Below are 25,141 nucleotides of genomic sequence, written 5' to 3'. Positions count from 1 at the left end.
TTATATGCTGATGAACGGGGCTCAGAAGGTAAAGACTACAACTAAATAGATTAGCTCTAGAGTAAATCAGAAAAGAGGGGTAAGAGATCATCTTTTCCTGTATTAGGGGAAATACAGGCTCTAACCAAAATCTGAGCAGGTCACCTGATTAAAATCGTGAGATTATCTAATAGGAAACTCAAATGATACACACATAAATTTATGTTTATAAAGGACATGTAACTGATTAAATCTTTCAGAGATACAGAGGGTTGTTCTCACATGTAGGAGGAGCTGGATTTGAAACTCTAAATCCATTAAAATGGGATTACACATTTTCTTTTGTGCACATTCGTTGTACAATGTAGAAAAAAGGAGGAAGGAGTAGAAATTCTATTGAAAATTCTTTTCTTATCAGATTGAAGTGTGACTTGAATGAGAGGAAGGAAATATGTGACTAAATATGGCATTATACTGTTTAACATTTTCTAAAAACTATATCCTTTTAAAGTGATTTTTAAGAAAGGTTCTCTCCACTCCCAATTCTAAACTTAGTTTATGGGTTAAATTTTGCAAATATATGAATATAGTACCACCCATAAAAATGAAGGATAGGAAGAAATTTTGATTAAATTTATAGTAATTCACTTAATTTTTAAGTAAGACATTCCTTACAGTGAGATAGTTGCACCTAGTACCAGATATAACTGTCTGTTTTCCTAAAAATCTGAACCCAATTAGAGGGAAAAAAGCACCAAATCTTCAAATGATCAAATACATAATATAGTCTAAAAATCACTCAAAACAAAAGCAGGGTTAGAATTCCACATGCAATTGAACCTAACAAAATCTAGCAATTTAGGTCCCAAAAATGTATGGAACATTGAGGACTAATAGAAGAAAAAAGGAATACTTGAATATATACAGTATAAACATAAATATGAAAAAATTCATCTTCCTCTTGTGAAAATGGAGAAAATTTAAGATTCTTCTGAGCAAGATGATATTTGCAAGGGAAGATTTTTTTCTGAAGACGAATCTATCCTATGCATTGCTTCCAAATACTCCAGAGAGGAGAATACTTGAAGGCAAGAGATCTATTAAGAGACTATCAAAATAATCCAGGGGGGGGAAATGAAGAAGTACTGAACTAGGATGATAGCAGTGAGACTGGAAAATAGGGAAAATAAGACAATCCCTAGCTGACTGATTGACTCATGGTAGAAAGAGAAAGAAAACTATTCATCTATGGATGAATGGCTTCTACTGTACACTATAACCATATAGGTTCTTTTTTAATCAAACAGTGATTGGACACCTAATGCTCAAAAGCCACCAATGGTTTGCTCAAAAGCCACCAATGGTTTTCAACAGGTTTCCATTAAAAGTATCAAACTGGTATTCAAGATCATTCACAACCTGATTACAATTTATCTAATCGTAACATTTTTTTCCTCCAACAAAAACTCTCTATCCATCTAGCATATTGCCTATACTATTCACAAACAGGCTACTCCTTAATTCCAGACTTCATATTTGCTTATGTTGTTAACCTCACTGAGAAAGTCTTCCTTCTTCCAAAAATCTAAATATCACCTGTCCTTCTGGGCTCATGTTAACCTTATCTCATGCGTAAATTCTTATCTAGTCACCTTACCTTAACTTTACCTACTCTCTCAACTTCTACAGAATTTATTTTCTATAAAATTCATCTCATTTTTCCTCCCATTGCTATATGCTCTATTCAAATGTGTTCCAGAGTCAATGATAAATTCCTACAAACAAAAATTGTATTTTATACTCCTTTTAGAATCTAGTATGGTTCTAATAATCAATAAGCCCTTTAAAAGTAAGCTATTCTGATCTCTCATAATCCTTATATACATTTATATAGCATAGGGTTATTTTAGATTTACAGGATTGCTTTTCTAGATTGCAGACTTTTCTATTACATGTTGTGTAAGACTAAGAATCAAGTCATACGCTATTTCTCTATCTCCGTGAACAACCACAATGAAAGCATTAGTAGGAATCAATTGATTTTTCTACACATTTAAAATCTCTGAGTCTAATATTTATTCAGAGGTAAAAATGGTTTTTGGTAGGTTAAAGTCCCATAATTCCCTTACTTTCTTTCAAAGAGAAGAAAAACAGATTAGTGAGTAAACATGTCATTTCACTTTTAAAACTGGCCTACGAAGTTCAGACTGACCAATTTCTTTTTTAAAAGAGATAGAAGAAGATAGAAGAAAGGTTTCAGAGAGGAAAGGGATATTGTCAGAGTGGGCCAGTTTCTGCAACATGGAATAAGGGAGAATTCTAGTAGGTGCTCCTGGGGACACAGGTTGGCACTTCTCCCTTCCCACCACTGTGAGGAGGAAGGATTAGATCAAAAGTAGGATGAGCCTCAAGACCTGGGCAAATGTTCAAGTTCTCCATTGGGCATTTGTTCCCACTTCTGAGTTGGGCTAATAACTGTCAAAATGTCAGACCATGTCTACTAACTGGGTAGACAAGCTATTGTGCTCAATGTACCTTTGAAAATAGCTTTGCAACAATGCTTGTATGTATCCTATATTATTTTTCAGTCAAAGTGTAATGTTTCCTATGCCAAGATAAATCTCAATATATAATTAGTAACTTACCTAACCATAATTCTGATTAGAGATATAATTTCCTTGAAAAAATATTATTTTACTTCCATTTCTATAGTATATTTAGAAGGCAATTACACATATAGTTCACATTTGCTCCACCCAAAAAAGGATAAAGGTCAAATACTGTTATCCGCATTTTATAGGTGTTGGAGAGTTTACAATCCACATGCCAAAGGATATTTAGAATTTAAGAGTTGGAATCTGACCCAAAATCAGATCTCAAAGCTCTAGATAGGGAAAATGTCACAGAATAGAGGCGGGGAATTGTGGGGGGAGGCGGGCCGAGGGGCTAGCGCAGAGCGGGAGATAACACCTAAATGATGGTAGAGAGATTTGAGTTTTAATCTTGATACTTAACTACCACTACCTAGTAGGGCAACCTTAAAAAGATCACTGAATTTTCAAAGGCTTCTTTTTTCTCATGTAAAAAAGAAGAAATCTGGACTAGATGTTTTCAGGCATTCATTCAAAAACAGTTATTAAACCCTAGTATGTAGGCACTAGGATATATAACACTAGGCTTTTTCCCCTAAAATAACTCACAGATTAGTGGACGAGACATACACATGAACAAGACAACCAAGAAACAACGTGATAACAACAAAAGATAACGGCATTGTAAAGAGCAGAGAGGAATAATTTAGCAAGGAATGAGGATAGGGATTTAAATCTGAATTGTCTTAAAGGACGAAAAAAAAAATTATTCCGGCAAATAGAGGACAGAAGGACATTCCAATCAGAGGGAACAGCAAAAACAAAGGCTCAGAGTAGGAAAGCAGCATAGTTTATATAGGGAATTATAAGCAGTTCAGTACTGCCAAAGTATAATTGGACAGCAAAAGAGAGATGAGGCAAGAGTTGAAAGCAGAGGCCAGATTGAGGAGATCTTCGTGTGATATAGAAGGAATCTGGACTTTATCCAGTAGGCAATGAAGATCCAGGGCAGGGCTTTCACAGGGAAGCAGCATAGTTAGGACTTAATTTTAGAAAGATCACTTTGACAGTCATGTGAAGGAAAAATATGAGTGGTAGAAACTACAGGCAGAGATCTATAGTTAAGTATCTATAGCAGAGATGATGAGGGCTTATTCTAGGGTGATTACAGAGAAGGACGTAACTTAAAGAAATAAGCAAAACCAGCAGGACTAGAAATGAATTGGGAGTGGGGTGAAGATTTGAAGAAAAAAAAAGGCATGGAAGGCAGGTTTCTGCTCAAGACAGAACTGAGGTAGTGAGACTTACAGGGGGGAAAGTTGACAAAATTATCTTCAGTTCAGCTTAGGATATGTTGACTACAAAAGAATATCTAGGTAGAGATGTCTTGCAGTCAGTTGAATATAGTACCTTAATGCTCAGAAAAGAGGCCTGCCCTGAAGATACATAAGTGTGGGAGCAAGCTGCATAATAGGAGTAACTGAAACCTTAATGTGAATGTGACCATCCAGGGAGAGGGTACATAGTGAGAACAGCCCTTGGCCAGAATCCAGTTAGATATCAAAATGCATGTAATAGGCAAAGGAAGAAAACCAGGAAAGAAAAGCATCCTAGAACACAATGGGAGAGATCATCCCAAAAAGGAAGTAGTAATCAGAAGTATAAAATATATCCCAGATATAAATTCAGGAAAAAAAGAACTGAAAAATGTCTACTAGTCTTAGCAATTAAGGGGTCACTGGAGAACTTACTAAAAAGTGGTTTCAATCAAGTGAATGAGAAAGCAAGTTAGGCTGCAGTGGACTGGAAAGTAGAAACAACTAGTATAAAGACTTATCTGTTTGGAAATTTTAAATCAGAAGAAAAGGAATTTGAAACTTCATGAAGATTGGAAAGATCAATTCCAAGTCCCTTCTAGTTCTCATACTTTATATTTTTCATATGGATAAAAAACCTATTTTGGTAAAATTTCATTAACACCCACAAAGATTAATTTTTGAAGTACCATTTTTTTAATTATCAGGAAAAATAGGGGACTCATTGTAGCTATGAATGGAATACATGTGTATATGTAACATTTCCCAAAGTAGCTTCGAAATACCTTGTATTTCTAGTTTCTTTTTTCATATAAGAGTATCTTTTTTCATATACTAAAGTGGGCTAGGACAAAAGGGAAACTATTAGTGGAGTAACCCTCTCTGGTTCCAACTGTTCCTTCTCTTAATATCTCATGAAAAACATTCTTTGTTACCCTCTGCCTGGAATATCCTTCACCTCTATTTTAATTCGCTTAATTCCTACTCACTCTTCAAGAGCCTGCTCAAACTCCCCTCAGAATCACAGAATGTTAGAGACAAAAGGGCCTTACAAATTCATTGAATCCAGATGTTCTCACTATGCTGATGAAGGGACTAAAGACCACAGCGTCTCAGAGAATGACCTGCCCAAGGTCATACTCATGGCTTTTGGTGGAGCTTAAATTTGAACTATTTCTTCAACCAGGGCCCATTTCACTACACATTATTTCCTCAGATAATTATTATTTATAAAACTTACAATTGCAATACGTCAGGCGTTAAAAATAATCAATTTAAAATAGTTTATTTAGTGTAAGATCCACATTAACACCCTTCCAAAAATTAAGGAGCCGGTCTATAACTTCACTTATTAGTTTGAGTCAACTATCCACAACTACTTGATTATACAAACAAAGATTACAGATGTCGACTAATATTGATTTCATGGATAAGCTGACTGTCAGTCACTAAATAGGTTTTCTCCTCAAGAGTGCAGCATTTATTTCAGCCTCTGCCAGTGGAAGTGTCAGAGCAGATGTTGGCAGACTGTGACATACAGTATGTCTTTAAAACTTGTTGAGGTGTGAAATTTCATAAGGTCAAAGAATGCTGCATTTTGATCAGCAGATACAGGAGTTCTGTACTTTATAAATTATTTCAGACAAACCAATAATAGCATTTGCTAGTAAAATAGAAGAAACTAAGAAACCATACTGGCTTTAGGTCAGATATGATAATGTATGTTGCTTATGTTTTAAAAGCCAATTTCTATCACTTTAAAGCAAATGCTTGCACAAAAGATCTTTAGAAAGAAAATGCATTCTTAAAGTCAATACAAAGTACAAGATATTATTTCAATTGACAATAGGATTTTTAAAATAATTTTCTTCTGAGAGAAAGCCATAAATTTGGTGGAGAGGAAAAATTATTTTCTTAATTAATACACAAATACAACAGTATTCTCACTTTTTAAAACATGAAATTCCCTACGGAACAATCCACTTATATAAACAGAGAATTTTTTTTTTTAAGTAAGATTTCACAAACTCTTTGGTTTACTGTTTTACCTTTTTGTTTAAAAAAATTGAAAGAAAGTATCCATAAAAACAACTGGGGCTCTATATAATGATAATATGACTTTTATAATCTTCAAGGATTTTTATTACCTTGCATTTTCTGATGTTGCTATTTATTATATTTTTAATTTATTTATTTGCTTTAATTTTCCCTCACATCTTTTCTAAATGTGGCTAATAGATAACAACATACAGCCAAAATTAAAATTAAGAATGGTGTCTAGTTAAAGATTTTATCCCAATGGTACAAACTTTATCTCTTACGCAAGTTTGTTTTAAGTTAACATAACTTTTAAAATGCTTTACTCCTAAATTAACACAGAGAACTCCTTTCATTGATTAATCAGTAATTTGAACAATCTGAAAGCCTGGTCATGACAATTATAATCATCATCTTTCAGTTTATTTTGTGCTATGTTCAAGCAAATATACAATTTCTAAATAAGTTTAAATTACAAACATTTTTGTTAGATATTTGTAAGGAAGAAAAATTTACTACAAACATAAAATCTCCCCAGAAAATAATGTCTAATGTAAATCACTTGTTTCTTATCATACAATCAATCAAAAGAGCTAAAATTATGATAGGAAACTTTGATTAGAGATGCACTAAGTACTGCAACATCTTACAACGAAGTTCAGTCCAGCAACCAAGTTCAAAGGTCTTTGTTTACACTTTATAGAGAAAAACTTGAGGTATGTATTTGAGGAATTGTTTTTATCACAAAGTTCTAACTATAAAAAATATTAAACTATTTTGCATTATATAAGACCACATATTATCGATAATCCCTATGCTAAGGAACTGAAATTCTATCCAAGCGGAAAATTTCTCTATTAAATACAAACCTAAACTTTTTCATAGGCTTTTCATATATCCCATGATATGTGACACATAAGGCCATACAAATAAATAAATACAAGGTGAATCAACAGTTATAATTAACTTACTTGCTACTGAAAAGTTGTTGAGGGGATAAGGTAAATCCACATCTTGGGGTTTCTCTTTATATCCTATGAATGAGCCATCTGTCTTCAAAAGGAAATATCTTGGCCTCCAGTTTTTTATATATTCTCCTACATGAGGAAAGCATGCATGTTAATGCTGGGGGAAAAAAGGAACAGCGACTTTTATGTGAAAAATAAATTATGGTACAATATAAGTCCTACAACACTGGCCTCCAAAAATTTAGATAGGCAATTTTCTTTTAACTTAGTTTACAAAAGAAAATACATAAGCCTGCAATTAAGATTCAATAAAAACCCAAACATGTTTTGTTTTTAATGATTTCACACTTTGATAATTCATTTGCACCATTATTTCTTCAGAGAATCATTCAACTGAGTACACATTTTGTTCAGTTTTTCATATCAGATGGTTGTTAGAGCATATTTTCAGCCGTTTTAAAAAGCCTTGGAAAATAAATCATACACACAGTATCAAGGAATTTCAATGAAAAAACACTTATCATAAGAGGGACATGAAATAGATGTTTCTCTTCCACGTACCACAACTAATTGTGTCATTTTTTTAAAAGAAAGGGAAAAATTCTGCTTTCATTGTTAAATCTTGATCGTAACTTGTTTAAACAACATTTTATTGTTATGCATGAGAAAAAACTGTACAAATGCTGTAAACAAGTCACAGAAATGAAAGAACATGGGTTAATAGAGCTTAAAAACCATACACACACTCATACACACAAATGTAATAACTAAGAACACATGGTAGTGCCAAGCACATAATAGTCAATAAATGTATATTTTATCAGATTTTGATATAAGCGATCACCTAGTCACCAAAATATAAATTTTTAACAACCGGATCACCATTTGCTTACTTCATACTTCTTTTAAATTTTAAGCAACAGAGGTGTTCCATGATACTCTAAGAGCTGGAAGGCTCCCTGGTCTCAATTTTCAGTTCTCTACTGGATATTTCTACCTGGCTTTTCAAAGCGCTTAATCACAGCACTACAAAAATTTGAAAGCAGTTCAGCTTTCCCTACAAATCCGTTTCTCTTGACACCAGTTATCGAAGCTCAAACCTAACACTTGACTGTTCCGTCTCCTTATCCTATCAGTAAGTAGGTCAATACTGCCTTCACAAGTCTCTCTCTCTCGTTTAGCCAACCCAAACTGCCCTAACACCTCACATCTGCCCTTCTGCTAATGCACTGTGACTGCTCTCCCATTCTACTCATCCCCCTCCTTCCATCTTATACATCTATCACCTCCAGATAATTCTAATGTCTGTTATGTACTGCTTTCATTATATCATTTTGTGCTCAAAAATATTCTGACTCCTTACTGTTTACTGTAAAGTGTCAGTTTCTTAGTATAAAATGTGAGCTCTTCCATAATCTCACCCCGAACATGTATTTCAGATGTGGAGTCATTCCTCTGAATCAGCAATTCTCCAAATTCTTATCTCAGACCTCTTTACACCCTTAAATACTTTTAATATTTAAATACACCCAACAAAGTTTGTGTATGTAGATTACATCTATAATGTTTACTGTATTAGAAACTGAAAAGAAAATTTAAATTCTTATTACTTCCTTTAATAGTAACAATAGACTCATTATATGTAACATTAATATTTTTATGAAAATAGTTTTATTTTCTAAAACAAAAAAGTTAGTGTGAAGAGCAGAACTGCTTTACATCTTTGCAAGTCTCTTTAATCTTTAGCTTAACAGAAGACAGCCAGTCTCATACCTGCTTTAACCTGTTACGGTATGTTGTTTTGATTGAAATATAGAAAAAAAAAGTCTGGCTCAAACAGATGTGTAGCTGGAAAAGGGCAGAGTATTCAGATAGTTATGGATGTCTTTCTTTGATACTACACCAGCATTTGACAAACAGTCATTTTCTAAAAGGTTAACTGCAATGTGGAATTTGAAACCATTATCAATGAACTTTCTGTACTCTGCTATGTGAAGTCCACTGGTCTGTATTTCACACCGAATGAATCTTTTACACTCTGCATGATTTTGTAACATCACTCACTGTTCGTTTAGAAAACACTAGTCCACCAAGTTATACTGGTCTTCCAAATATTGACACAATTCATCATACGATCATATTCATTATCACTACAAATCAAAGTAAGCAGTAGGAAGCTGTGAGGCTCATGATGGCAGATATGTTCTCCAAAATTCTACTCTTTGCTTTAAAACTCAGTTTTAACCGTCGGAAGTAAACATTGTCAGTTCTTTTTCCTTAAAGTGATACACTCCAAGTGCCCAACCTAGTGCCTGCCACTTTATCAATGCTCAAGAATAACGTACTAAATGAATAAATATGTATATGAATATCTTCCCCACAAGTATATAAGCACACAAGAGGAACTTAAGGGAAAGAAAAGGAAAACCTGACACCCCTCCTCAGTTTAATTTACTTAAAAATATGGCCCTAATATGAATAAACACAGGCCAAATTTATAAAACCAGAATGCTAAACCCACAGTGCCCATTAAAAAATGAAACAGTTCCTTTCTTTATTGTACTTATTGTTTTATTTTTCCATTCATATTTAAGTATTCCTATATAAAATTTAAAATATAAAATGTTCTCTAATTAGTAATATATTTAGAGTTCAAATGCTATTTTAAAACAATAACAAATTTATACAGGTACAAACTGCTATAAGTCTGATAAGCTAAATAATAATGGTTTAATAATTATACCAAAGATAAAATGAAACAAATTCATTTTGAAAATTTTAAAGAAGAAAAAATCGGATAACACCATTTCTTCTCATACATCATTTCTTCTTATTTTTTAAGAGTAGTAAATACACTTATTTTAAAAGTGTAGGGCTTCCCTGGTGGCGCAGTGGTTGAGAGTCCGCCTGCCGATGCAGGGGACATGGGTTCGTGCCCCAGTCCGGGAGGATCCCACATGCCGCGGAGCAGCTGGGCCTGTGAGCCATGGCCGCTGAGCCTGCGCATCCGGAGCCTGTGCTCCGCAACGGGAGAGGCCACAACAGTGAGAGGCCCGCGTACCGCAAAACAAACAAAAAAATGTGTATAATTGAAAGAAATAAAAGTTTTCATTTCTACGAACAATTTCCTGTCAGCCACTAAGTATTTACATGTGCAGATGAAAGACACAAAACATCACCACAAAATTTTATCTTTTTATTAACCAAATCTTAAGAAATTTAAAGTATTTTATGTGGTTTATAGCAGGACTTCTGGTTACCAAAAATTTCTTAAAACTAAGTTTATTATGCATCCCTGACAGGTAATACATTATACCCAGACTGTGAGATAGTCATTTACCCAGAAGAAAAGCTGGAAAGTCAAAATTTCCCTTCTTTATTAAATAAAAATAAGTATTTCTCACAAAATTTTATTACTAATTTTGAATTGATTCAGTTAATCAACAACTGTACTGTCACGCTAAGCTAATAGTGGATCTCAAACTTTCAATGAAGACTCCTGAAGGTAATTTTTATTTTCTTGTCATTTTTCATCTATAGTATGAATGGACTTTCTGAGAAAGTGCTTGGAGTGCATTCATGTATTTACTAATTTATTCTAGGTGCTAGGAACACAGTTACAGACTCCCCCCCAAAAATGGTCTCTAACTCATAAAGCTTATGAGTATTACATAAGATTTCAGGTGCCCCCTAAAATTTGCAGAAGGGTTCTGAGTATTCCTGAAAGTGGATCCTTTTTTATAGGTTCCTATAAACATTCTTAACTAAAGCTCATATAATAGCATGATGTGTTGGCCTAATTATTCATTTTCTAGTTCCAAAAGTGGAACCGAGGCTCAAAGAAGTGGGCCTTATGAGGACTCAAACTCATAAGGTATTAATAAAAGGAAAAAGTGAGCTTATTGCCACCTTCCAGATCCAGTACAGAAGAAGGATAATATTCCTAGCTTAAAGGAATAAAAAAAGTTATAGCTTTTCACAACACCTTGGCAAGACACTGTGTTAACTGATGGCAAAGTAGAATTGTTCCTGCAGCCTTGGGGTTCCCAAGAAAACCGGATCTTGTCCAGCTGGTCATGGAACACTTTCTTAACTCACTCAGCTGAGGCAGTGAAAGTTCAAATAAGGCACATCTTCTCAGGCTGCTCTAAAAATATGGCCAAAAAGTCCTGGCTTTTACAGGCGCTAAGTGCCTAGAATAAAGTTACCCTCTCTGCCACAAATCCTTTTAGATAGACTGCTAAAAGTCAACCACATTTTATTTTTTAAGCATAGCATTTACACCTAAGTTTATACCTGCTGCATTAAAACCAAGCTGCATCATATTTTTATATTTATAGCCCACAGATTTCAACTAATTTAAGAGACAGCCTGGTTATAATGGGGAGAAAGTCTTGTTAAATAAAGCAGCAGCATTTATGGGGTACCAAGTCCTCTGAAGAGACTGTTCTATTGATACCCATCAATATACATTCGAAATTTGTATGCGCTGTCAGCAAGCACCACAGTTACACCTGGACAAGATTTCCATCACAACTTTCTATCTACCTTAATGCGTGCTTCCAATTCTTTCATACTCCTTGGCTGGAGGCTTTATATATTTTGAAGTATGCTATTACGAACATCACAACACATAATTTCTAACAAAGTTTCTGATATTTTGGCTTCTGTAGTAGACTGAATGGTGAACCCAAAATGTATGTATACACCCTAATCCCTGGAAACTGGGAATAACACCTTACATGGCAAAAGGATTTTGAGAAGAGGAGCTTCTCAAAAGAGAAGCTTATCCTGGATTATCTGGGTGAGCCCTAAATCCAATTACAAATATCTATAAAAGTGAAGCAGAAGAAGATTTGACACATAGAGAAAAGGAAGAGGCAATGTGACCACGGAGACAGATATTGGAATGATGCGCCACAAGCAAAGGACTATCTGAAGACATCAGAAGCTGTAAGAGGCAAGGATTCTCCTCTGAAGTCTCCACAGGGAGCCTTACACCTGGATTCTAATTTACACCTGCTGCTTACACCTGCTGATACCTTGATTCTAACTTCCGGCCTCCAGAACTGTGAGAGAATAAATGTCTGTTGTTTTAAGCCACCCAATTTTCCGTAATTTGTTACAGCAGCCCTAGAAAACTAATGCAGCGTCTCAACACTATAACCAAAGGCTTGTTTACAGAAACCAAACAAACAAACAAAACCCTACTGATTAAGTTCTTGGCATGAGTGGTATAGAGACTCATAGTTAATACCTTATGCATACAGAGGGAAAAATCCACATCACTTCTATAAATAGCAGAGAATCCTATTTATGAAATGTGGGGTTGGAAGGAGCTGTTTACTGGAGTTCACAGTTTTACTTAGTTATGAGGACTTCAGATTCTGGACTTTTGCCAGCTTTCTGACCTTACTTAATAATTTACTTCTTGTAATTTCTTACAGCAAACTGAAATGATGGTTTCTGTTATAGATACAGGTGATATAGCTTTTAAAATTACCAATGGCCACTCATACTTGCTATAACAGAGGCTTCAAAAGCTAATCACTCGCTAAGGAAGAGGCTGAAGGCATTCTCACATGCATGTCAGGAAAGAGGCATTATTGTTTTGACTCGTCAATTCACCTCATGTTAAACATTCTACTACTCAATACAGCACTTATTCAGGAGTATTTACATAAATGAGGCAATAGGCAGCAATAAGTAATAAGTTTACTCCATCAGCAGAAAAAAAAGTCTCTTTAACTAGTTTCAGGTATATCAAACAAAGCCTAGCTAAAGAAATAAAACAGGTTATCCAATACCAAAACACAACACTGATTTAATACCTTTTACTTTTTTTTTAAAGATAGGGGTAGGATATCACAGAGGTAACTAGTCTTCCAAAGAAAAAAGCACAAGTCTTAGATCTCTCTGAATTATTTTTATTAAATGACATACACAGGGTACAATACCATGAAAATACAAGTATTTTAAGAATTTCCAAAAAGTGCTTTAAATCAAAAAATGACAGCTTTCAATAAAAATAAATTTATATGGTTTTAAGAAACCATTGGTCTTAAGTAAAAGTCTTCATGGGTCAATTTTTACCTAAGACAAAAAGAGCCTTAATGTTAATTTCTATATAAAATCTATTTAATTTTATGGTTCACAATACTGTAAATATTCTGCTGCTTGTTGACAGATGCCAACCAAATTTACACATGTGAACTTCCTCAAAGAAAACACAGCAGAATCTTTTTTCCACTAGTGGATTTTCATAAATAAATATTAGCACTATAAATAAATGAATATCGAATATATAATTCATAATAGTGAGCTATATTGTAAATATCTTATAACTAAATATAGTTACTGAAGAAATGTATAATGATAAACATAATAAAATATTTGCAATTCTTGAAATTGCCTGTTACATTTTTATATAGCAGATCCAAGTATCATATTCCAATTAGTTCTAAGTAAAAGCCCTATTTCTATCTCTGAGGGAATAGAAGAAATGAGTTTCTATTCTATTCACTGAAATTATCATCATACTGTTTTATAGATGTCTTGAAAATAATCTTAAAGAATTTTTTTATATTATCTACATTGCAATGAGCTAGCATAATAACAATTTTTCAACTGTATAGGGACAATCTGAAATTATAATAAATGAAAGTGCTTTTGAACATTGTAGGTGCTTACTAAATATATGTTGACTCTTTTCCAGCTCCTGCAAACCTAAATTTTTAGGTTATCATTCCCCTCTCATTAACTCCTTTTCAAGGATGTTCTTTCTTTGCCCTTGGGTAAATTAAAATTGTTAAATTCTATGGTGTCTTCTATACAATCCCTTCAACAAACAGCCATTAACCAGCTCTGGATGTGTGTTGCCAGCCTCTGAAAATTAGGTGATGTCTGCCAAACATGCCAAAAGCATTAATGACTCTTGCCCAGCTCAGTCATTTTAAGGTACTGCTCAATGAGCATCACAGATCAAATAAGGTTCTTTAAACATTTTTATTTAAAATTTGGGGAAATGGGCTTCTAATAGATTCACTCATTCAAAAATATTTAGTGAGTGTCAAAATACTTACCAAAAAAAGGCACTAAAAAAAGCACTGAGAATGCAGCAATGAATGATACAGGCATAGCACCTGCCCTCATGGAGCTTTAAGTATAGTAGGCAGCAGTGAAAATAGAGCTAGAGAAAAGCAGATGACTGAGCAATTACAATTCAAAACGAAAACTTCTTCCACTTCTTTAATCATTTTTAATGCTCCACGAGGTCATACCGAGGGATGGCAATATCTCCTATGCCTTGGCATTTCCAAATAGCAACCTATGTGCCTTGTGAAAAAGGTGTTCAATAATATTTGCTGTTTGATGCATTTCTGTGGGGGAAGAGACTGGAAGCAGTATCAGCATATGGTCATTCAGCGTTTCACAAATGAACTGTGTTAATCCAGGTTTGCTGCTGTGTTAATTCAAGATGAGGCCCTGCACCCCTTCCTCTTTGAAGCCTCATGACAATGCAAGCAGAGAAGCACGGTTATATAGTTTATGATACTATTTCCATCCAGCATAACATATAACACACTTTTCCCTTTCATATTTCAAGATACTGCCCAGGCCTGTCTTTTTCTCTCGTGATTTTCTGTATAGTATTGATTCGTGAGGTCATATTGCAAAACAATCAGATCTTTATGATGATTTCACCCAGGTTGTATGACTATCCCATAAGGTCACTGAGAGATTGTCTGCTCTTGTACTAGTCAATGTTACCACTGCAACTGGCCAGATGGAAGGTGTTTACAATTTTGGTAATTTCGCATCATGCTTCCAAGATGCCTTAAATGCTTTCCAGATGTACCCACATTCCTCTGCTTTACCACATATGCTCTTTCATGATTATTTTGAAAAGTATATTATAGTCAAGAAATTTTGCTTCCACTGCATAATGCATGAACTTGTCATTTTTATATTAAATATAGTTTTCATATCTACTTCCTAAAGAAGCCTGGGATCCATGTTTTGCTTTGAAGCTTGAAGCAATCATGAGAAAAGTACCTATGCACTGAATACCACAAGATGTTGGAATGCCAGCTTCTCTAAGATCTCAGAATGCCGGGTCTGCCAGTACTTAGTCTACTTTATAATTTTCTTTTGTTATCTAGAAAATTGCACAATTACCATCTACCTTTAAACATTCTGGAACTTGTTTCATGGTATTCTGTAAATTAGTTAATCAAATCCTGGTTCCCTTTGTTTTTAGGAAACATTACACTGTAAGCCAAAAATGTGATACTTACTAATTATTCTTTTAAACATAAGAATATCAATAGAGTTATAGTATTAAGTTTTAATGTGAGAGAAAAGCAAGGAAAATGGAGAGAGAGAGAGAGAACAAAGCACACATACAAACTAGCCAACAGAAAAACAGCATCTTGGCAATTTAATGAAGAATAAACCGTGAGATTAGTTTACTTAGCAGTAGATATGTTGTGGAGAATTACTCAATCTGTACTCAGCTTCCTGCTGGGTTAAATGTGAACTAAATTATTATTTTGCTTACATTTATGCCCTTGTAGATTGCAAAAGCAAAGCTTTCTTTTTAATCTGCTTCCTGCATTATAAGGAAAAAGTCTCCAACTCCACACACTGCATTAAGCATACAGTCATTCCTGCAGTATTTTAACAGAGTAGCTAGGGCCAACAGAATTTTAAACTATTTCAAAGAAATAGACCAATTTAAAAAGACTTTAATAGAAATTTTTACAACTTCCTTACTGTAAATATTTTGCATTTCACCACATCATATTCTCTAAATATTAAAATCAACGTAATATCTTACATTGCAATAAACAGTCTTAATGAGTATCAAACATGGAAGGGCTGAGTCCATTTGCAAACCTACTTACATGTACCACCAGCACCTACCACAGAGAAGGCTGGCATTTTCTAGTAACTGAATGGGTGAATAAACCTACCACTATGCAGAACAGGGACTACACTCATGCCAGAAAAGCTCTTTCAAATAGAAATCCCACTATAACACAACCCTGCAAAGCTCAATCCATTTTTCTGTTGTAACACCTGATGGGTAAAATATGCAACAATATATACAATAATAGTGTCTCACTATGGCAGGGACAGGGAGTTGGCAGAGAAAGTTGTATGCCTGCTCATCAGGAGGAAGCCTGTGACATTTGAAAAAACCCTCAGGTGATTCAACCTTCCCACCCCTATATTAAAATCACTGCCTTATAGAACAAAACTCAACAAAATAGAATCAGGTTTTATCTTGGACTCTCACCAATGGAGTGTCTCCTATAATAGCTTCCCAATAGCATGGGACCCAAAAATTGCAGTGCATCAAATCACATTCTGAGGATGAATCCATGGCCTTTCGTAACTTCTCTCTTCCCTCCTTTGTTTTCCCTAGGCGATATACTTACTGAGACTTACTGAGACTTGTATCACAGTATGTAAGTGGTGAAAGCAAGGCAGGCAAGGGCACTTGAATGTACTGAGCCAACCACTGTGCTCAGGAATTATGCACAAGAGACCTCTTCACATAGGCATGGAGAGACTGGTGCTAGGACGTCCTCACGTTACACAGACAGTGATGCTGAGGCTCTGAGACACTGGTAACAAGTAAAGGACAAAGTTGAGATCTGAATAAAAATCAGAGCACACATTATGTGAAGTCCAGAGTTCAAATGCCAACTCTGCCACTCACTAGTTGTGTGCCTTTGGGCATGCTGTTTAATCTCTCTGTGCCTCAGCTTCCTCTTTTGGAAAGTGGGGACAACAGTAGTGAAGAAGAAATAAATTAGTACTTGTAAAGCACACAGAACATCTGGCTCATAGTAAGCATTACACAAGCATTTGTTAAATAAATAAAACCTCTTAAAAGTACGGCTAGTCAAAAAAGACTTAGTGAGTGCCTAATATGTACAACGTATTAAACTGCACAAAAGTAAATCGAGTATTTAAAATAAAATGTAAAAATAAATAAATTAATAAAATAAAATAAAACGTGATTTGTTACAAGAAATAACAAATGCTGGAGAAGGTGTGGAGAAAAGGGAACTCCAGGCTGCTGCTGGTGGGATTGTAAACTGGTACAGCCACTATGGAAAACAGTATAGAGTTTCCTCCAAAAATTAAGAATAGAACTACCATAAGACCCAGCTACACCACTTCTGGGGTAGCTTTATCCAAAGAACATGAAAACACTAATTCACAAAGATATCTGTACCCCTATGTTCAGCAACATTATTTACAATAGCCGAGATATGGAAACAACCTAAGTATCCATCAATGGATGAATGGATAAAGAAGACGTGGTGTATATATACACAATCTATACCACAATATATATAATGGAATACTACTCAGCCATAAATAAAGAATGAAATCCTGCCATTAGCAACATGGATAGACCTTGAAAGGTATTAGGCTAAAGTCAGACAAAGACAAACACCATATGGTTTCACTCATATGTGGAATATCAAAAAACAAATGAACAAACAAAAACAAACTCGTAGATACAGAGAGCAGATTGGCGGCTGTCAGAGGGGAAGGAGGCTTGGGGCATGGGCAAAATAGGTAGAGGGGATCAACCGTATGGTGATCACTCTGTAGTATATATAGATATTGAATTATAATGCTATACACCTGAAACATATAATTTTAAAACATTTCAAATGTAGGGTTTGTTCCCTGTACGGGCTACCAACCGCCCCCCCCAGAACAAAACAAAACAGACAAAAAACCAACAACAAAAAACAAAAAAAATTTCAAATGTAATTTGTTAATTTCATTTATACAGACTATCACTGTTCCACATTAGTTGAGCAAAGTACGTGCTGTTTTTTAGTGGATAAAGTTTCAATTTTTGTTATTCACTTTGCTTATATCCTATTTTTATCCCCCATTATTACTGATAATAATGAATTACATGTCATTTATGCTCGACCAATTGAAGTCTTTCACTAAAAACTGGTATTGCTGTCACAGAAATAGTCCTTCTTAATTCAGTATCAAGTTAACTCCAGGGGAAAAAACAAAAGCAAGCACTGCCTTGGATTTACTACTAAACATCTCAATGTTTGTTTCAAATTATCTCATAAGAAAGTTACTACATACAAAAAGCAAAAGGCAAAAGCATGCAACTCATTATTTTCACATCAGGCCTTTCCCACTTTACTTCTTTATTACACAAGTTAATTATCATTTAATCTTAAGTACTCTGAATTCAGAGACATGTTAAACCACACATTAATGTTAGGCTTTTATAAATGGAATAATAGTGTATTTCAACTTTTAGTATATTTATATTTACATATAACAATTATATATCCAGTGAAGTACATTATTCCGGCTTTATTGTATTTGAAAGATGTGATTATGCTTAAGTTGATAAAACTGAAGGGAATATAATACTTCCATTTCAATGAATGCTGCCATACATTCAAAAGCGTGGTTCAAATAATTTTGAATACCAGAATATTTGCTATCAAAGAGATAAAAAGTAAAACACACCCACACACCCAGTAAAATCATCTTAACTTTTCTAGGTAATTTTCTTATCCTCTTTGTAAACCAATCTAATTTGGCAATATGTGGCCAGTCGTCTGTTATAATTTTCTTAGAAAAGAACTGAACATGCTTAAAGGCTGTCATCAAAGTGAGGTACACAGATACAGCTAACACATTTAAAGAACAGAACAAATCAAAGAGATGCAACCATAAATCAAACGCTATCCAATGATTCAAAGAAGTCCATTTTTCCTCCCCAGAGCAAGTTTAAAGATCAGATAAACAGGAGAAAAGCTGCTTCTCAACGTTAAAAATGAATTTACTTACCTTGGCCCTCTGAGGGCAGTATTACCTAACACATAGACAGAAATTACAGAAAACAGTCTTTACCTACCATTCTAATAAAAATAAATTTTAATAAAACAACCTGTATATTTGCTCACTGATTTCTTTTCTTGTCATTATCCATACTTCTACAAGCAAATAACACTCGTTTTCAAATGTTTCCAGTAAGTTTGAGAGGAAAGATTTTCTTAAAACCAAGGCATCATGAAGGAAAATGACTTGAAGACTCAATATCATGAAAGTTATTCAAAATATAATAAAATGCAAAATTATATAAATGATTCTGTGCTGTTTAAATATTAAGTTTCTATTATGATGGTCTCTGTAGAATAATTTGCTTTTTAAAAATTGCAGGACATGAGAACATACAAATCTTTCAGTAAAGATAAAGTACTTCACAGAGATTAACATTCAGTCCCAAACTAAATAGGGGTTCCAGTTTCTTCTTATAAGCAGCTAACAGCCAATAGGCTCATTTGTTATGAACCACTCATTTATTAATAAAGTATAATATGAATGACAAACTGGCAGTGAAGGATCAAAGCACCCACTTAATTTTCATGCTGATTCTGAAACTATAAAAATCTTTACATAGCGTAAGGATTATCAATTTACTTTCTAGAATCCAATGCAATGTGCATTGGGTGTTTTATTCCTTTTCCTCAGAAAGTACCTATTTCACACAAAGTAGGAAAAACATTTTCTGGTATTCACTTGTCAAAGATTTTTTTAGGATGTACAAAACACTGGATAACTCACCCTGTATAGACCAGTGGCCTGACAGACTTTTAATTTAAGAATGTGAAAAGTGCTAACCTTCATGTCAGAGTTTTAGGTGTAAGTTAATTAGTGACTATCCAAGTCCAAACTGCACATCACCACCACCCTCCCCCGGCCACCCCCCAAATAAACACAGCCTCGAAAACGAAGAGCTGTCTTATAGTGAATGACCTGTTGAAAGGAGATAAAAATTATCAGAAGCAGGTAAATAAAATTTTCTTTTGGACAGTAAGATCTCCTGACATATTGTTTCCACTTAGTAGAAAGATGCTTTTATTTAGAATTTGTATTTACTTTTAAGAAAAGTCCTTGCTTCTAAAATTTAGGGTATATTTCTCCACTTAGGAACTATGCCATTACTTGGCATAACTTTGGGTAAACTAGATTTTAAAAATATGTACTACTGGAATTAAACAGTTTTATTCTTTTTAAATTATACTATACCATGGAGTTTTCTAAGGTCAAAAAAAAATTTTTTAACTAAATTCCAAGTCCTATTTTACTAAAACAGAAAGTACAAAGAGCTATCTTAAAAGAGTCAGTTGAAAATAATGCAAATGCAAAGACAGAAAAGAAGGTCATTTCATAAAATTCTTTTCTATAACAAATATATATACTTAAGCTTAAATATCTCTTCAGAAAGATGCCAGGAAACAACAGCTGCTGTTCTATGTGCTTTCACTTAAAAGTATAAAATTATGAACTTTGATGCTGTGTTCCACTCTAAAAGCAAATAAGTGACTCGCCTAGCGAAAAAAACACATGAACTTCACGGTTTATGCCTTAGTGCCTTTGTATCTTAATCATCTTCTGTTCTAAAAAGTGTTATCAAGTTTACCAAGATCTTTAATCAGATTTTCTTGAAACTAAACACATTAAAAATTTTAAGCCAAAACATTTAGCAAGATGCCTTAAACAATGAACTATTCTTTCAACATACTGGCCAATATTTTTAAAAATTACTATTCATGCAGTATTTTTCTGAGGCACAATTCAAATACATCTATATAACATTAAAGCTAGAAATTCCTAAAGTTTTTTTGAATTATCCTGAAAATCACCAAGTACAGTTTCACTCATATGTGAAATGTCCTCACTGTGAAACAGTTTCATCCTAATCTGTGATACGTTTCATAGGCTATGGGATATTTCCACTTCTTTGGTATTACAAGTTTTTTTTGGTAAACATACAATTTTTAAAAAAATATTTGAGTACAACACAACTATCTGTATCTGAATGCTGGCATCCACTACCCATGTGCTATTAAACATTCAAATATACTAGTATGAAGCTAGCATTGCTCAAACTGAAGTTTATTTTTTTTTAATATAACCAATTTATTCTTCAAAACTAAAATAGAAGTCCTTGGTGACTATACCCAGTCCTATTAACCACTCTTCGAAACTGGATCAGGCAGCTTTCCCAGGTGCAACATCCCTTGCCCTTCATCCAAAATTGAGCAATATTTAGTAAAGAGAGAATGCCTGACAGAAACAACAATTTTAAAAGAAACACCTTAAAGAACCACCAACATCTGAGTGGTAACTAGCCATCCTATACTGAATATATTGATTCCCTCAGGTCAATCAAAGGCATTTCCTCTTCACTCCTCTAAAAAAACACTTCTGCTTATCCCAGGACTTTCACCACTATATGAGCTTGATCAGTTTCTTTGTCTGCAAAATAAAGTGTTGGAACAATCAAATAATGCTTTAAAACGCCCAGAGGAGATAAAACATTCTTTTTAGTGTTGTTTGCTCACTACAATTATTACATTTATTAACTGTAATGTGTTCCAACACCTTACTTTAAAAATAATTATAACCCAAATACAGCTTAAGAATTGGCCATAGCAGAGAAAAATATGGCTCCAAAATAATGAGATTAATATTGAATTAAGGGAATGAATACAATTTTCAGCAATCCTGTGCTAAATTTTTTAAGTAGAAAAATGATTTTACAGGATACAATATAAAATCATCATTACTGAATAACCACTGATCCCACACCCGGAAAAAAGTTACATTCAACAATTTTCTTGATATTCTCTTGAAATAACTGATTTCCCTTCAGATTTATGAAATAATCACATAAATCACTAAATAAATATAAGGTTCTAAGAAAACCACCTTATATATCTTAGATGGCCTCTAGAACTTTGTATGCTCACTTTGCAACAGAGCATTATATAAGCACTTCAATTACAAGAGTTACAGGCCTTTCGACTTACACATCATACCCAACAAAAATAAAATATTAGTAACAGCTACTATTGCACATGTTCCAGGCATTCCAAATATACTATTATCTCATTTAGTTCTTACAAGATCCTTGAATATCAGTGATTGTTTCCTTCTTCCAACACATGAAGAAAACACTTAAACAGATTAAAGGGACTTTCATAAAGTCCCTCGTCTAAGTTAATTGACAATTAAATCTGGTGGACGTAACTTCAAAGACACTCTGCCTTGAATATTTCAATCACCTTAGTAAGTATATTTGCCTGCACTAAGATTTTACAAATGGTTCTGAAGTAATATGATATGATGAACCAAGCACAGAACTGCAAGCCTGCTTTTATACAAGCTTGCTTTTGCTCAGCCTCTTACTAACATCCTGGCCGCTGTCAAATCACCTCTTCTCAGTTTAACACCTCTACCTGAAAAATGGCATGTTCCTTCCTCCCAAGCTTAGCAGAGGGATATCAGGACTGACTATGAAACTATAAACATATGTACATAATTCTACATACAAAAATATGGACATTTGTGTGGCCTTCCAAATAAAAGAAAAAACTAAATATACGAGGCAAAGGAAAGGTCCAATGGAGCTGATGGTTCTCTGTGCCTTTTCAGCAAATACAGATTAGAGTCACTTGTGGAAAAATCGACAGTAAGACAGAAAGTTTTTCTAAATAGACCTGACCTCTATTTCTTTATGAAGAGTAGAAATAACAGATAATCTCCCTTTAGTCCTTTCAGAAAGACATTACTCTGGACACAAAGCTCTGTCGGTATGTTTGCCTTTCAACCACACTTAAGGTTTTTTGTTTAATAATTAGGCAACAAAACCCTAAATGTTTTAGGAAAGCATGAGTTTACCAAAAGTCAAAATAAAAACTCTTTAATTCCCCACGGTTTTTTTTTTTGGTAATAGGAATCCAAATAGGAAAAAAAAAAAAGTCAGAGCTTCTCTTTTCATTTTCTCACTCATATTGTGATTGGTTTTGATGTTCACAAAAATTTGAAGTGTTCTACAACATACATACCTTTGAGAAATTTTACCCAACATCACTATTCCTTCTCAATTATTTAAGGTCAAAGTAATAAAAAAAAAAGACATTAAATAAACATATACACTGCACCCTGAAGTTAAGTGTTATCACAGCATTTAAAAACATTACAGATATAGCAAATCTCTAATACCTAATAACAGGAGTGGATGAGAAGGAAATATACAACCAATTCATTACTCCATAATGAAAATGTGTAACTTTCATTTACAGAATCAACGACAACCAAGAGAAAAAGAGTGGTAACCAAGAAGGCCAGGTTCCCATATAACTTTGTTTCACAACTAGTAACATCTAAGTTCAAAGTATGATGGAATTACTGAGCAAAGTGAATTTGGTTCTCCATCTCACCCCTAGTGGTAGGCTATAAAATCAATTCAGTTTCAAATAATAGTTTACATGCTGACTAGTGTTAAACTCCTAATATATGTATGCATTAAGAGCATGGTGTTCCACCTGCCTTGTTTCCTTATCAAAATCTCCTGTTATCAGTTAGCAGTTCACACCTAATACCAACGAAATAGATTAGCTATCATCTATATGGAGAAATAAGAAAGGTTTTATTGCCATTTTAAGAGAAGTTGTTTTCTACTACTAGATGTGAGCAAGAGAAGGAAGAGGAAGTACTAAACTCCTAAACTAATTAACAAGCTAAGGGGAAGGGGCATGCAGGAAAACAATGATAATTAGTATGTAGCCTTGGTTAACCAAATCCACACATACATTCATTCTGTATATGCACAAACATCAGCAGCATCATAAACCGTCTCAAGTTCCAGCCATTATTCAGTTCGACATCTGCACATGTTTATGCGTCTCTCCAAACAACCTCTTGAACACCCTGCTGGAGCTGTCATTTTTTTCTTCTCCCTATCTGGCAGATGGCAAGTCAACAATCGGCATCAACAGCAGCCGAATATCTCCCCCTCCATTCTACCCCCCTAAACAGACACAATAATAACTTCTTTGTACTTCCCTACAATGCAGCTGCTTAAACCATTTCGCTACAAGGCTGCTTTGCCTTAATACAAAAAAAAAAAAAAAAAAAAATCCCTTCTGTCAAGTCTAAAAAGCAGCATAATGTTAAGCAAGCTAAAGCCACAGCACAGCTGCAAACGGGCAGACACATTGACAGCTCCTCCCTTAACAAAGCCCTGTGAATTGAAGGGGGTTCATCTGAGGCTCACACAGTAATTAGTATAAAAAAGTCCGACAGCCTCTATTATGCTAAAGGAAAAAAAAAACTGGACAGAACTGGGCTGCTGTTTTGCGTCAAGAGTTCTGCTGCAGAGTAGATAAATCATGTTGGGTTTTTTCCTCTCTTTTTAAAGACAGTAATAAGGAGGATGAGAGAAGCTAATTTGAAAACTTGGACACAGTAATTGTACCATATGGTGAGCATTTATCCTTTCTGAAATGCACGCTAACAGTCACTTACATGCACACTGCTTTGTTTTACAGTTGTTATTCTCTCTACCATATTCATAAAATGGATTTGAATATCTGATACTCAAGAGAAGTTGTATGTAATTAGCAACAGAACTGCCTGGGTTTAATTTATTGGCCTTGCACTCCAACCTAGTAAATGCAAAACAAAATTAAACAATGTGTCCACTTTGTAAAATGTTTTTCTTTAACTCAGTAAAAAAGAATGAATACAGGTTCATTGGAGTGTTGCTGTTAAGGTACAGTATATTTTGAAAATTCCAAAAGAATAAGCTATGGCTGTTGGAAAGATTTCTACTGACACATTTCAAGATACCAAATCACCAAGTGACCTTTCATTGAGATCATGTGGTTCAAGTCTATATTTCACTGATGGAGATGTAACTCTTCTCCATGTGTATCAGTAAACCTAGATTTAAATTTCCTTGTATGTGTCCTAAAATTTTCTTCAAGAAAATCTATCAGTTATTAAATAGTTTAACTACCGTGTGCCAAGCACCATGATATAGGCACAGGGAGGATATAATATCCAAAAGTTTTCATATTTCTAAAAAAAAATTTTTACATAAATTGACTTTTTTTTGTCTGTCTACTTCAAAATCTATAAAAACTCACTATTTCAAAAAAGTCTTCAGTAACATTAGGGCATTGCTTACAAATCCAATATAAGTGACATTTTTCTGACAAAAAGAAATGTGTAGAAAAAAATTGTAAGATTCGTTTTTCTCTAATCAAGAGTAAATTCATTTTGATGTCAGTTGTGTGCCTCTTTAGATAAAAATGTAAAGTGTTTATCTTCTATGAACTACATTTTAAACACTGAACTATTCAACTAGAACTCATGAATCACTGAA

General features: G+C 34.2%; 1 protein-coding gene across 4 annotated transcripts in view; it reads right to left on the bottom strand.

Moving 5' to 3' along the window:
* AKT3 (AKT serine/threonine kinase 3) overlaps window positions 1–25,141 on the bottom strand; it is a 384,805-nt gene that overhangs the window by 230,992 nt on the left and 128,672 nt on the right. For all 4 annotated transcript variants that reach the window (XM_082834471.1, XM_082834473.1, XM_082834470.1 and 1 more), the window contains exon 3: window positions 6,895–7,020. In XM_082834471.1, the coding sequence (XP_082690597.1) occupies window positions 6,895–7,020 (126 nt within the window). The remainder of the gene's footprint in view (window positions 1–6,894; window positions 7,021–25,141) is intronic.

Source organism: Leucopleurus acutus (assembly GCF_964270905.1).
Source record: "Leucopleurus acutus genome assembly, chromosome: 2".
Lineage (NCBI taxonomy): Eukaryota > Metazoa > Chordata > Mammalia > Artiodactyla > Delphinidae > Leucopleurus > Leucopleurus acutus.
This window is presented reverse-complemented; position numbering and strand designations above follow the sequence as displayed.